This window comes from Dasypus novemcinctus, chromosome 10, assembly GCF_030445035.2.
Source record: "Dasypus novemcinctus isolate mDasNov1 chromosome 10, mDasNov1.1.hap2, whole genome shotgun sequence".
In the NCBI taxonomy this organism is placed as follows: Eukaryota; Metazoa; Chordata; class Mammalia; order Cingulata; family Dasypodidae; genus Dasypus; species Dasypus novemcinctus.
The window spans coordinates 8527932-8542917 of NC_080682.1; the positions used below are offsets into that span (position 1 = coordinate 8527932).

General features: G+C 40.8%; 1 protein-coding gene across 3 annotated transcripts in view; it reads right to left on the minus strand.

Annotated features, from left to right (window-relative positions):
* The window catches only part of PACS1 (phosphofurin acidic cluster sorting protein 1), a 187975-nt gene extending 173035 nt beyond the window's left edge, over positions 1-14940 (minus strand). The window contains exon 1 of one of the 3 annotated variants that reach the window (XM_058305146.2): positions 14467-14940. In XM_058305146.2, the coding sequence (XP_058161129.1) occupies positions 14467-14816 (350 nt within the window). In that variant the 5' untranslated portion in view covers positions 14817-14940. Of the gene's footprint in view, positions 1-14073; positions 14198-14466 lie in introns of those variants that run through there. The other 2 variants (XM_058305145.2, XM_071217950.1) reach the window with 2 other exon arrangements.
* Between the last annotated feature and the right edge of the window lie 46 nt (positions 14941-14986).

Genomic DNA, 14986 nt, shown 5'->3' on the forward strand with positions numbered 1-14986 from the left:
CCTATACTTTGTTTTTTTTTAACACCCTGTACTAGGTTTTGTGTGGAACTTTACAAGGACGTATTCACCATTTTAGAAAATCATATCACCAACACTTTGCCACATATCATCTGAGTCACCAATGCAATACACTGGTATGAGTCTCTATTTATAGGTGCCATATTCACAGAGATAAAACTAGTGTAGGGAGCGGATGTGGTTCAAGCTGTTGAGCATCTGCTTCCCACATGGGAGGTTCCTGGTGCCTCCTAAAACAAAATAAAACAAAAAAAACAGGCAAACAAACAAAAAAACAACTCAGGGGAGCCACTATGGCTTAGTGGTTGAGCGCTGGCTTCCCACGTATGAGGCTTCAATTCCCAGCCTGGGTACCTCAAAAAACAAAAACAAGAACAAAAAAAAGCTATGTGTAGCAGCAAGTACTGATGGCTATGGTTTCTAACATAACCTGCACAATTGCATAATATCTTCTAATAATTTACAAGCAGAAATACGTATTTTATTACAGAGACCTTTCCTTTTATTTTTCTTTTATATTATAATTAAGACATTTTATTGACTTTTTTGAAATTACATATAGGTAAGTTTTCTTATCTGGGAACTTCATTTCAGGATAGTAAAGGAAGCATACAGCCTGATAGGGTTTGTTTATTAACAAAGCCAAAGTTTATCAAAAGAACTGTATAGAGCACCAACCTGGTAACTGTTCTTTTAAGCTGCTCACTTTATCTAAATCACTTACGTCAAGTAACAGTAGGTAGGTAATACACTTATGCAGAAATGTCATTTTCAAGAGCAATTACCCTAATCGATCATAAACTCGATATAAACATAGTAAACAGAACAGGAGGGAAAGAGTTCAAATTACAAGATTTAACTGTGTTCTTTTCCTTTTAAATCAGTAAAATCCAGCTTGGTATCCACAAGCAAAGGGCTCCATTATTTTTCTGGTGTTTTTTTTTCCCCTCAAAAATAGCTCCACCTTCGAAATTACACAAATTAGATCATCCTGCCACAGGATTGCTCCTTACAGCACAGCTCCTAGAAGCAGAGACAGGCTGTCTACTGTAACAAACCAATCTTTTTTTTTTTTAAGTTGTTTTGACTTTTCAGTTTCACTGGGTTAGTGACAAAGAATATGTGCTACAGTTGATATGGCTTCTGCAATAAATCTGTCTCGGGGAAAACCATAACATAAGTAAGGGTCACAAAGAAGATACCAGGCAGAGCAAATATGACTCGGAGAACAATTACGGCAGTTGAGACGTACTGGGCTGCACTAACAGTTTCATCGTGGTCTGAAGCATTGAAGAACCTATCTAGACTTTTAACACAATCAGTTGTCAACCTATGGATGATTTCAGCACCCAGAAAATTCCCAAGGATATTTATCTCCAATTAATTACAGATGGCAAAGTGGAAACAAACTCCTTCAAGAGCTCTAAAGAGTTCTGTTAAATAGATCTCATGCTCATATATCGCTAAGATAGAGATCACTAAGATAGAGTTAACATTAACAATTTTTTTTTGTAAAACATGAAAACTGACACCAAGAAGTTAAGCGAAATCTTAGAGTCATCCTTGAATCCTTATAGTCTCTCATATGCCTAATCTAAACCATATGCAAATCATTTATATATCCAGAATCTATTTCTTATCTCTGCCTCTACCACCACGGTCCAAGAAAACATCCCCACCTAGATCATCACAACGTCTCCTAACTGGACTTCCTGCTTCCACCTCTGCCCTTCTTTACAGGCTATTCTAGCCAATGGTTCTTTTAAGATGGAAGTCATTACATCTCTTCCATGCTCAAAACCCCCAACGGCTTTCCCTTTCACTTAAGGTCTAAGCCAGAGTCCTACAACGGCCTACAACATCTGGTACCCTTTACCTCTCTGACTTTACCTCCTATTGCTCTCACCGTAATTCAATTAGCTCCAGTCACACTGGCTGGTCCTGGAGCCTGCTTGTCCTAGCTATTTGACAAGGCTCTTCCCCCAAAATTCAGGTAACTTTCCTAAATGTGTGCTCCAGATGGCCTGTTCCCCTCCTCTAAGGCCTTTTGGACCACCTTGTTGAAAACTGTAACATTCTCCCACCCTGCCCTACTTATCCCCTCTCCTAATTCATTTTTCTCCACCTGACCTATTACTTGCTTACTCAGTTGTTTACTGTCTGCTGCCCACCCTGTCCCTAGAAGGTAAGCTTCATGAGAGTTGGGATTTTGGTCTGTTCTGTTTACTTTTCTTTCCTCAGTGGCTAAAACAGTAACTGGCATATGAGATAGGCTCAATAAATATCTGTTGACTAAATGAAGTAACTGAGGGACTATTAGGTAGAGAAAGAGTTACAGAGACATATCCATGGTGAGGTAAACCCAAATAAGAAACCAAATATTAAAGACAAAGCATTTCTGGGATATAGTTTAGAAGAGATTATATCAATTTGCTGACTTTTTTTCTCCAGATATTTAATAGGAGGAAATACCTGAGAGAGCGACAAACAAAACAAAACAAAACAGAGATATCATGTCAAACAGTCATTCTTCTACAAAATGTTCTATTAAATAGATATTCAAATGAGATGAAACCTCATCACACTGAGACATTTATCAATGTCCACTGCGGTAGAACCAGGCCTTTCTGGAACATAAGTAAACATATCACTTGACCTAAGTCAGAAGCAATCAAATCAATTATGGCAGGCTGAAATTATTTTTGAATCCCAAAAAGAGAAATATTATGTTTTAACTAATCCAGAGGTTCTTAACCTTTTTTATTCCATGGACCCCTTTGCCAGTTAGGTGAAAAACCCATGTATATCCTTTACTAAGTCCACACTGTACTGTGTATTATTTAATAAATGTATCACACTCGTACTAACATGATTCCACAATAATAATGTTTTTTTTGAATTTCAATTCAAGCTCACGCACCACTTGTTAAGAACCCCTGAACTAATGTATTCCTGTAGGTGTGAGACTCATTTGACGTGATTATATCATAGGACGTGATTCATGTCGCGTCTCCGCCCTCTTGCTGGCTCTGATATAAAGGGAGACACAGAGACTCAAACAGACAGAGGAAAAGGGAGCTAGCATATCTGATTCTGCAACGTGAGAGAGAGGACTGCTTAAGCACAAAGCGCCCAAGAGGCTGGGCCCATGGAGCAGCTCAAGGGGAGACCAGCCTTACTATATGTCTGATAGCTCAAAGCTGAACTTGGGAAGTGAGCAGATCAGCCAAGACTGATACAGGAGACCTGGAGAGAGACAAGCCCTATGCCTGGTTGCTCAAAGCTGAGTTCCAAGAGACGGTAAATTCTGGAGGGGAAGGCAGAGACCTCTACAGGGACTGGTGGCCATCTTGCTTCACCACATGGCAATAACACCAGTAGTAACTTTGGTGAGAAAGCACCTCTTATGGTGCCTTGTGTTGGACTTTCCACAGTCTTAGAATTGGGAGCTTTTACCCCAAATAAATACCCTTTATAAAAGCCAACCCATTACTGGTACTTTGCATCGGCAGCCCTTTGGTAAACTGAAAACACCAACCTTATGTCAAACAGTTTTGGAGAATAGTATCAAATCAAGACTTTGCTTCCCCAGTGAGAGGATACATTCCTTTTTCCCCATGGGAGGAAAAGTCAACCAAAAGGATGAGCAGGCAATGTTTAATAATATTACAGTTATTCCTTTTTATAAGTTAAAGATTTTCATTTTTAAGATGGAGGGATTATCTGCAAGTAATGAAAACACAGCAATAACGATATCACGTACATTTAATCAATAATTCTCCCCATTAAAGGCAAGGGCATAAACAACTTACTGTACATTTTGGTGGCAGAAGGAAATACAATTAAATCCATTAATAGCCACAAGAGTTTTTAGGTCCCCAGAGGATACCGTTTTCCAGAGTTGATTATTCATTTTCATCCACAGCAAAAACGGTGCATGGCAGAAAAGAAAGAATGCTGTAGACTACTTTCCACATATCTCAATTTTAAGGAGAAAGTTTTATTCAACAATAGGCTTAAAAGTAGACTACACAGCTGCATTCCATTGGATATGAGCTGAAAGTGCCAAACAAAACCTACTTGTCAAGACAATGAAAATTATGACTAATATAAATCAGGTCTACCACAGTACAAATATTATACCATTATAGTCACAGTTTCACTGACATTATCCAAAGATGTAAATGTAATGATATCTATGAATATAGTTTCTTAAATATTTTACAAACATATTGTTTCTCTTCATAACAAGTCAGTAGGATAAAAAAGAGTATCCTCACCTTAAAATAGCAAGGAAAAAAAAAATTTGCCCAGAAGTAATCAAAAGAAATTTAATCAAACACTGATAGAGGGCTTTATTCACTAACTTATAATACTTCAACCCAAATGCAAAATTTGACTCTAAATGTATCTTCAACTGGTTTTCAAATCGCTAAGCCTCTAAGAAATTAACAACTATCCTAAATTCGCCCAGGCATCCTACCTCTTTGGAGCACAACCTAGAACCGGAGAAAATGCAAAACTGCTTCTTCTTCATACCTAGAACACCTCAGGTTTGAATCCCATGTTCACAGATTAGAATGCCCATTATTCTTAGCCTCAATATTCATTCTTAATATATTTGATTATCTGGTTCTTCAGCCCACAGTATATTAGAAGCAACAAGGCAAAAAGAAGACATACTGAGAGCAATAAGGAGTAACAAAGGCAAGACCAATAAAAGCAAACGTAAGAATTTTAAAATAGTTATGCACCAACTCTGTACCAGTCTACAGTCATTATTAAACCCTGATGGTCTCCATGAAGATTCTGTTCATCATGATGATACAGAGTCAAGAAAAGGTGCATCTATGTTTTACATCTTTTCATGGAGGAACCACAAACAAGTAAATGTATTTGCAAATTTCTAACCAAAATGGAAAAGGTCTTGGTGTTCATTAAAAGGAGAAATCATATATATACAAACATCCAGTGTTTCAGGATAGGCCATAAATGTATTATCAGGTTTTTCCTACAAAAGTAGAATACGGGTTTTCTATACTTTGAGACATAAAAAGAAAAACTTAAAGAGACAAGAGAAAGGAAAGCTGATTTGGCTCAATGGATAGAGCATCTGCCTACCCTATGGGAGGTCCAAGGTTCAAACCCAGGGCCTCCTGACCTGTGTGGTAAAGCTGGACCATATGCAGTGATGATGCACACTAAGAGTCCCCTGCCGTACAGGGTTGTCCCCTGCGTAGGGAAGTCCCATGCACAAGGAGTGCACCCCGTAAGGAGAGCTGCCCAGCACAAAAAAAGTGCAGCCTGCCCAGGAGTGGGGCTGCACACATGGAGAGCTGATGCAGCAAGATGACGCAACAAAAAGAGACACAGATCCCCAATACCGCTGACAAGAATCCAAGTGGACCCAGAAGAACACACAGCGAATGGACACAGAAAGAGGACAACCAGGGGGTGGGCGGAGCGGGAGTAGAAATAAAAAAATAATAATAATAATAAAATAAAATCTTAAAAAAAAAAAGACAAGCGAAAAATATCAATTTCCTTTGAATCCTCATTTTCCTAGTTGTCACTCTGCTTTCAGTGGCAATAAATGGTTAGCTGTAAACCGGTTTAGTTGCTCTTCTGGCTGCCAAACCAGAGCTAAAGAAGTCAGCAGGTAGAATAGGGAAGCTGTTGAGTCAAGTTGGCTCAAAACAAAGTTGTGGTTTGCAGGCGGGGCCTTCACCATCTCTTCCGTTCATATAAGCTGGCAGGATGTAGAAACAGGATCCTGATCTAGCCACTGCTTCAGAGAACCAAAATATTATGTTTTGACTTTCTAATCTACTAAGCTTGGAGTTTGGTGGGATCTGTGCCTAAAGTGAACCCAAGGCCTTGTGATGATCCCATGGAGGAAATCGGAACATCAGCAAAGTTGCCCTGGTACTAAAAAGAAACCAGCTTTTTGCACGGAGAGACAGAGAAGTTGGATTGGCAAGAAAGACAGCAATCATAATAGCAGCTGACATTTACTAAGTGCTTTCTGTGTGCCGCTTGAGCACCAAGAATGCATTAATCTCATTTAATTTCATAATTACCCAAGGAGGTAGGGACTATTATTATGCCCATTTTGCAGATGAGAAAATTGAAGTATAAAGGGGTTAAGTAACTTGCCCAAGGTCACTGGTAAGCAGCAGAGTCAGGATTCAAATCCAGGCTAGTTGGCTCCAGTACTCACACCCATAGCCACTATGCTATACGGCCTCTCGCCGTCTGTAATTTGGTAACTGAGCAGCATTCTTTAATTTCAACAAGGCAGTATTATTTTGTCAACTATGAAAACCAGACTGGGCTTGGGAGGGCCATCCACCTCTAAACTATGTAACCTTACAAAACTGAGGCTTCACTAAGTCTCAATTTTCCTTCTGGAAAACAGATCTTAATATCTGCCTCTGTTACTGTGGCACAGAGTAAATGCTCAGTCAGGGTCACTTCATTCAAGCATCAGGTCAACTGTCATCTCACCAGAGACCTTCTCTGACTACCTAACTAGCCCTTCCCCCAACACTCCCTCTCCCCCACCCTGCTTTACTTTTCATCATGGCACTACTTATTACTTGAGCATTTTTTACAGAGCTAACGATTAGTTGCTTGTTATCTATCTCCTGCCACTAAAATGTACACTGTTAGAGAGAATGAACTTTGTTAACTGTTCACTGTTGTTTCCCCAGCACCTAAATCAGTGTTTGGCACATATAAATGCTCAATAAATATTTGCTGAATGGATGAATTGTGTATAATAGATATCATTCAATAAACATTACAAAATCAGCAGGCACTGTAGAAAAATCAGGTTCATTAATCTGATAAATTTATTTATTATACACCTATAAAACAATCAATTAATGAACAGGATTATCTCAGATGTTGATAAGCAATAAAGAAAGAAAATGAAAAAAATAAAACCAGGTAATATGATAGACAAGTTATGGAATGGAATGGGCAGGTGAGGATGGCCTTCCAAGGAGGCAGGGCAGCTGAGACCTGAATGACACCCAGGAGTCAGTCACAGGATGACGGGGGAGGCAGGCAGAACCGCCCAGGTAGAGGGAACTGAAAGTGAAAAGCCCTAAGGCGGGGGTGAGCATGCAGAAGATGAGTTGATGAGTGAAAGACACAGGAAGGTGCCATATCACGGTCTCCTAAGCCATTAAATGGGGTTTTATTCTCAGTAAATGGAAAGTTATTTGATCGTGTCTCTTACCTTCCCCCATCAGAATGTATACTTCATGAGATGAAGGATTTTTTTTGTAGAACCAACCAACTGGTCTATAAGCATTTTCAGAATGAATGAACCAGAAAAATTCTGAAGAGCTAAGTGACCTGATCTGATTTTCATTTGTAAAATATATAACTGTGAACTGCTACTAGTGGTTGCCTTCTGGGAGACGAATGGGGAGGCAGAAGACAGGTAGAATAACAAAGGATATGTGTAGTATGTTTGGAAGGCACCATAAAACAAAGATACAGGAAGAAAAACCTACTCCTAAACCTTGAGGCCATTTGGTGTTTTTAAACAAGAGATAGGAAAAGGATAGTGAGGAGGGATCAAATATATACTGGTTGATGTCCTAAGCTTTTGTATGCTTAAACTATAAAAGAACTGCTACAAAGAATCTCTGTCTCACAGAAAGAGGAACAAAAGGAAACTCAAAAATACACACACACATGTTTTGGAAGACAACTGAAAAGAAAAATCACCTTTCTATATTGAAGCACAATAACAAGTCTGAATTTCCTCAAGGAAATATGCCAGTTACATCCAAAATGTTACCTGGGGGAAATTCTGCTCACAATAAGGTTTAAGAGGCAGATTGTCCTAGGGAGATGTCATGCAGTCTACAAAGAGAGGAACAAGTGGTGAAGTAGGAACCAAGTTTTAAAACATCATTCCTTTTTATATCTACCTATATCCATATCACATCACCAAGAACATAGAGGACAAATTACCCAGAGCATAGTTTCTAAGAAGCACAACACAGTACTAAAAATATTTTTGCTTAAATAATCTATGGTATTACCTAATGTCTATGTTTGTAGAACTAAAAGTACTGAAAGTGCTGAAAGGACAAAAGAAATGTTGAATGAGGATCATTATTCCCAAAGAGAAAAGGGAGAACAGTATTCAAGATCAGAAAAATTGGTGAAGCTAGAACTAAACTCAAACATTCTGACCATCAGTGTATTTTTATTTAATTTTACTTTATTTTTCAGAAGGTACCAGGGATTGAATATAGGATCATGTACGTAGGAAAAAGGTGGTCATCTACCACTCCCCATCAGCGTATTTTTAAAACTTTACAGTCTAAAAGAAGCTGCACAAGCATTAAATAAATAAATCTGTCATCATTAACATTATCTTCTCACCTATGCCATACCATCCAGCCACTGTAAGGAATGTGGTCCAGGAAACTCTCAATGCACAATCTTTGCTTTCAATAAAAATGAACAAGCAACTCTAGAACCAAGAAAGGAGGGTAATGAGTGGAGTGAAACTCTAGTCCCCCATTTCCTCAATCATCCAATGTTTATGCAATACATACTTTTTTTTGCAGCTTTACTGAGATGTAAAATTCATAAAATTCATCTTTGGAAGTGTACAATTCACTTTAGTATATTCAGAGTCAATATGCATTTGTAAAACAACATTTACCAACCTCTTCTGTAATACATGTTTATTGTGGAAAATTTACAAACCTCCGAAAAAATATAAGGACAAAAATTAAAATCACCCATAATTCTACCATTTAAAACTATTTTGTGTTAATCCTTCTGTATATTTTTCTCAAAAGATACTAAGACCTAAAATTGTGGGAAACAAATGGCAGGGAGGAACCAGGAAGTAAATTCCCTATACTAAGAAGTAGAGCAGGCTAGAAGGTAATAACTTTAAAAGAAAAAAGAAGAAAAGAAGAAGAAGAAAAGAAGGAGGAGAAGGAGAAGAAGAAAACTAACAGGCTTTTGAAATAGTGAAGAAAAGGAGCATTTTAAAATAATTTGAAAAGGTCAAAATATTCAGTTTAATTAAATGAATAGAGGAAAACCACAAATATTATTACTAGAGATAGCATACTTAGGCAATTTTCACTCTAAAGCAGTATTATCCAATAAAACTTTTTGCAGTCCTGGAAATGTTCCACATCTGCCTGGTCCAATATGGAAACCACTAGTTATATGGGGCTAGTGTGGCTAGAAATGTGGCTAGTGCAACTGAAAAATTAATTTTTACATTTTATTAATTTTAAATAACTTAAAATTTAAATAGCCACAGTGGCTAGGCTAGTGGTTACTTGTACTGGACAGCAGAGTTTTGCTTTTTGTTTTTTGGATTGCACAGCTTTAAAAAATAAAATAGCTCATGATCTTAAGACATAATTGAATGTCAAATGGAATGATTTAAGCAACTATTTTCTAGAAGTTATACAAGCTAAGTAACAATGTATCATCTTTCTTGGCGTTTCCACCACACCACCCCAGGTAAAGAGGTCACGTATGGGTCTGCCTAAGTGATGATCCCTGAGCTGTGACTAAAACCATTCTTTGGTTTTTACTGAGGTAAAAGGGAACACAGGTCCAGTCTATTTTCTACCCAGACAACTACCTTGCATGACAGTAAGTGGGAAAACATTCTAGCGTGTGTGGCTAGGCACACCTCTCCATACTCTAAAATAAAACCCTCGAACCTATGCTGGTTTTTCTTCATTCTAGGCCTAGAGGCAGGAAGATTATCTGAAAGAAGTTCCAAGGCCAACTTTAAATTCTGACTTTTCTCAAGAGCCCTTGCTACCACTCCAAACTCTAAGCTGGAAAAAGACCAACATTTGCAAATCATTCCCACAGCTACCTTAAACTCTGAAATTACTTCCAGAATATGATGGCATGGATGCAAGTCAGGTCAACTCCCAATCCAAATTTCGGAGTACCCACTGAGCCTGCCCTAATCTACATCAACACCCTCAAGTCCAGACCAAACCAGCACAAACCCCCTGACGTGAGGCGGTGAAAGGACAAGGCACAAACACTCTCCAACTTGCACACCCCTCACACACACTGCAGCCAACACCGACAACAACAGTGACTTAGCTAAGAAACTGGAAATTTAGTTAAAAAAAAAAAAATCACATAACCACCAATGTGCCCAAAAGATCTGTAAATCGATATGTGGAAAAAAGACTCTCTGAAAGTCATTCTCTTTCTGAACTAAGGAATCTGAGCTTCCACAGAGACAATGGATAGCATTACCCTGATAGAGAGGCTATTCTTTTACAACACTCACAACGTGAAATTCAAATCTTCTAAGGTACAAATATGCTTTTGAGACGTTTAATGCTAGGGAAATAATAGAAATTTCAAAAGGTCTCTGTTATTTGGTCAGTTACATTTTTTTTATTTCATGTCAGGCACTGAAGAAGTACTTTCTCTAGTGGATCTATAGGTACCAATTTGATATTTATTCCATCTACATTTTAGGACAGATGTTAAGAAAAAGTAATCCCATCCAATGGAAGAAAACACTGAGGCATGGCAAAGTTTATCCTAGTTCACAGTAAAAACACAGAGTACAATGACCCTAGCTCACCTGCGCTAATGCTTTTGTGGTTGGAGGGGCAACTGCCTGCAAGAGCCTTCGTTCAAGTAGTAAGTACTTCTATAGCAGGTCAGTCATGCTATGGCCACCTCCTTTGGTTCCAAACCTTTTGCTCAATAAGGCTTAACCTCAGTACCTTTTTAAATATTTTTAATGAGGACTAAGGAGAAATATGACAGGTAAATACTGAACTTCTCTAAGTACACCTACAGATAAGGATATGCACCAACAGACAAATGTGATATAGTTTGTGAGTGATACAGCAGAGTACATTTTGTGTCCTAATAAAGAGTTGTATGCCACCGAAGAAATTTTGTATACTTGTGAAGTTTAATAATTTTTCTGCCTCTCCTACCTACAGCAACTCGAAAAAGAAAATAAAAGGTATCAAGGAAAACGTCACCACACAAAGAATGAAGAGAAGGGATCAATAATGCAACTTTTTCCTTTAAGATCAAGCAAATGCTGCCTGGTCCATAGCCTGGTGCCACACGTCTGTCCATACATACCATGTGGGATCGCAATAGGTACTGCCCCCTGTGATAGAGGGGACTGATGCCAACTTTTAAAGCTATGAATTTCATAAAAGACCTGTAATAAAGCTAACTTCCTGTAACAGAATCTTAAAAGCCAACTGTGTTTCACAGGGATTACCTCTAGGAACAGAGAACCAGAGTCCCGGTGCTAGGGGATTTTTACATTTTCCATCTTTCTATATTGTTTGAATTTCTAATTGTGGACATGTATAATCTTTTTATTTTCAAAAATGCTAGTAAAAACGGCAATGAAAAGAATAATTTAGTATTTTAAAGCCAACTGTACATAATGCTATTCATCCATAAAAATTTTTTAAAATACTATGGATTCTGAGAATTTGGTAGCTGTTATATAAGAGCAGAGTGCACACCTGAAATACAACCACAATGCTCATCTTTATTTCAATATCTAATAGAGGAAAAGGCATTTTTCTCTCAAAAGCAAATAATTATATGCCTACAGGGATTTAAAAAAAGACTCAAGTCCTAACACTCAACTTTTCAACCCACTCATCTTTGCAGTAGGTAAAGGATCACATTTTCTCACAAGACCAAATTCTACAGGATTCATTTCTTTCACACACAGATGTCATATGTTTGTGTCTCATTTGAGTTATACAAGAGAAGTTTAATCCTAGGCCATATACGGAGTGTTGCACATTGCCAACACACGTGCAACAACACGAACAAGTATACCACGGAGACCTCTGATTAACTGGATGACTTTCGTAACTGGAAAGGCCAAGAGCAGGCATTTTTCCCCACAAGGTGTTACTTTCCATGCTGCACTTAAAGCAGCATGCTCCAAAGAGCACAAGTGCTCCCCAAGAGGCCAGGAGGCACAAGGGTGATGGCCAGAAAACAAAGTCGGACAGACCAGCTGATAACCTCAAGGACTGGTCAGCAAGTACGACATAATAGCATGCTCCCTACAGGTGGTGAAAACAACAGCCAGCCTAATTCTCATTCCAAGTTAGCAGAATAATGAGTGATTTGATCAGGATGCCTCGCTGCTTCTTGAGCTAATAAATTATTTATTTTTAAAAATAAATCAATTTTATTGATACATATTAATAAAGCATACAACTCATCCAAAGTATACACAATGGTATTTGGTATAAGCCAATAATTTATTATGTGGACTTTTCAGTGATAATAAACATAGGGAAAAGAAAAAAAAAATCAACAGCCATCAGTGATTTTATTTGCCACCCCTCTTGTACAGCAGCCTCCTGCCAGTTGGCTGATGCCTTTTCAATCTAACAGGCCAGGGAAGGCAGCTATCCAGGCACCCCAAACATAGTGATAGATGTTGAGGAAAAACCGGCAAGCATGCATTACAAACATTAGGCCTTTGTAGGAAGGGACACAGTGATTTTGTTTGAAAGAGATGGATTAGAATATTTCAGCTACAGATGGACCTACATAGAAGAAGAGAGGCCTGTTTAGGATGAAGAAAGGAACACCGTGACATACTAAACTCCCATTTGAGTTTGGTAATATACTAGGGCTTTGGCCAAAGCACATTAAACTACTGTGGCTTCTAATTACTCTAAAGGAAAGACAGAGAAAAAAGCCAAGTTAGTGAAGTGAATGCCGAAATGCTAAGGGCATGCAGAGTAGAAGGAGGGTGAAAAATGGTCTAGCATCTAGAGATGTTACCCGTGTATAACCAGGAGCAGAAATTCCACCCCACATACATACATATATATACACCCTAAAGAAACTTTTACGCTTGAGCGCTAGGAGTCCTGGGCAAATACACGTACGTTACTGCTCATGTTAACAAATGTGATAGCCCAAATGGCCGTCGAGAGAATTCTGATCTAGTCACACCGTACATTAGTGAATATAAACTAAAGCTACCCAGAGGACACTGATGATTCTCACAAGGCTAAAGCTGAGTTTAACAAAATATAAACAAATCACAGAACACATACAGTATAACATTTATATACCTTCAAAAAACACTCAAAATTAAAAACATATTGTTGAGGAATGCACATATATAGCAAAACTATGACTTTTAGAAGAGGAAATGATAAACCTACAATTCAGAACATTGTTTACCTTTGGGTGGGGGGGAGCAAAGCAACCAGGAAGGGACACCCTGAAGGTTTTGAAAGAACTGTGGCAACGCTATTTCTTAAGCTAAGTCAAAGATAGGTACTTATTTTTAAAATATCTATGATGGACATAACTGTGCATGCATAAAATAATTCAAAATAAAGGGGTGGTAATAAATAAACAAAAGAAGCCAGACACTACTTCTCCGTAGCTCAGACTTAGGTGTCCATCTGCCCAGGGCTACCTGAGTAAGGGAGAGAGCTCCAGAGTTCCCAACACCACCGAATCGACTCAGCTTATACGTGACCAAAGGTACACCTCCAGACACTTCTCTGGGCTTACTCAGCAATGCTTATAGAGTTCCACAGTCTGTTTATTCAAGGTGACAACTGTTAAGACACTGCACAGTTGTCCCCAGAGTTGAAGGTATGCCTCACCAATACAAAAAAAAAAAACAGAAAACATCCCAAACTCCTATTTTGCCAATGGAAGGAGAGTCCCAGATGATTCTGAGAAACAGCAATGGATTGAATTTAGGAACAAGACAGTAATTAGACTGGAAGAACTCGGGACCAGTTCCTGGGGGACAAGGGAATAAGGGGTGAAGGGAGAAGACACTAAACGAGGATCCAAAAAACAAGAGCATAAAGGCTGGGACAGAAAGCGTGTAATCTTGAGTACCAATGAAGGTAGTGTACTGAAGACTAACTAGAAGCCCCAAGGGCTACTATATGGGCTTTACCCTGGCAGAAAGTGGAACGCAGTTTGGCACATACTGAGTGGATTGGGAAAGAATATCAAATGAGAGCTATACAAACCTACATAACATATGTACAGCCCACGGGCGCCAGCGAGGCAGGAAGGAGAGTCAGTGACTGACTCTGGGAAACGGCCATCGGGAAAGCCAGATTCGGTCAGACCCAACGAGCAAAGGCCCAGGGCTGAGTTCAGAAGGCCCAGCTCGGAGAGGAAGAGGGTGGTCCCCGCCAGAAGCAGGAGATGGGGCTGCCAGGAGAGGGCGGGGCTCCCGCAGAAGGAGTCCTTCCAGGCCCGGCAGGGGCCAGGTCCGGCAGCTGGGGACAGTCTGGGGATGGGGACGCCCCCTTCGGCGACGGGACCCGGAGGAATGGAGAGGCGGGGCCTGGCACTGAGCCAGCCCGGCGGGAACAGCCCGGGGGCCCCCAAGGCGCCCGTCCCACCCCGCCCGCTGCTCACCTGGGCACGCAGCTGGACGAGCTCCGGTCCACCTCCCAGGTGGCGTACAGGTTCATCTGCACCGGGGCGGGGGTGCGGCCTGGCCCCGAGCCGCCGGGAGGCGCGGAGCCCGAGGCTACCGCGACGGCCATGGAGGTGGAGGTAGATGAGGACGAGGAGGAGGCGGCCGCCGCCGAGGTGGACGAGGACGACGAGGTGGCCTGGGCCAGCTTGGGGGGCGTCGGCTGCTGCGGCTGCGGCGGCGGTTGCGGCGGCGGCTGCTGCGGGGACTGGGCGGCCCCGGAGCCCCGCTGGCCGCTACCGGCCCCTGTGCCTCCGGGACCACCGCCCGCCCCTCCGCGTTCCGCCATGGCCCAGCCGGGGGCGGCGGCGAGCGGGAGCTACGGGGACCGAGACGACGCCGAGCGGACCCCGAGGCTTCGCCCGCGGCGGCGGGGGCTCCGGCTCCTCTCCTCAGCCCGCCCGCCCGAGCGCGCGAGCGAGCGAGCGTGTGCACGCACGCGCGGGGCCTCGCGGCGCG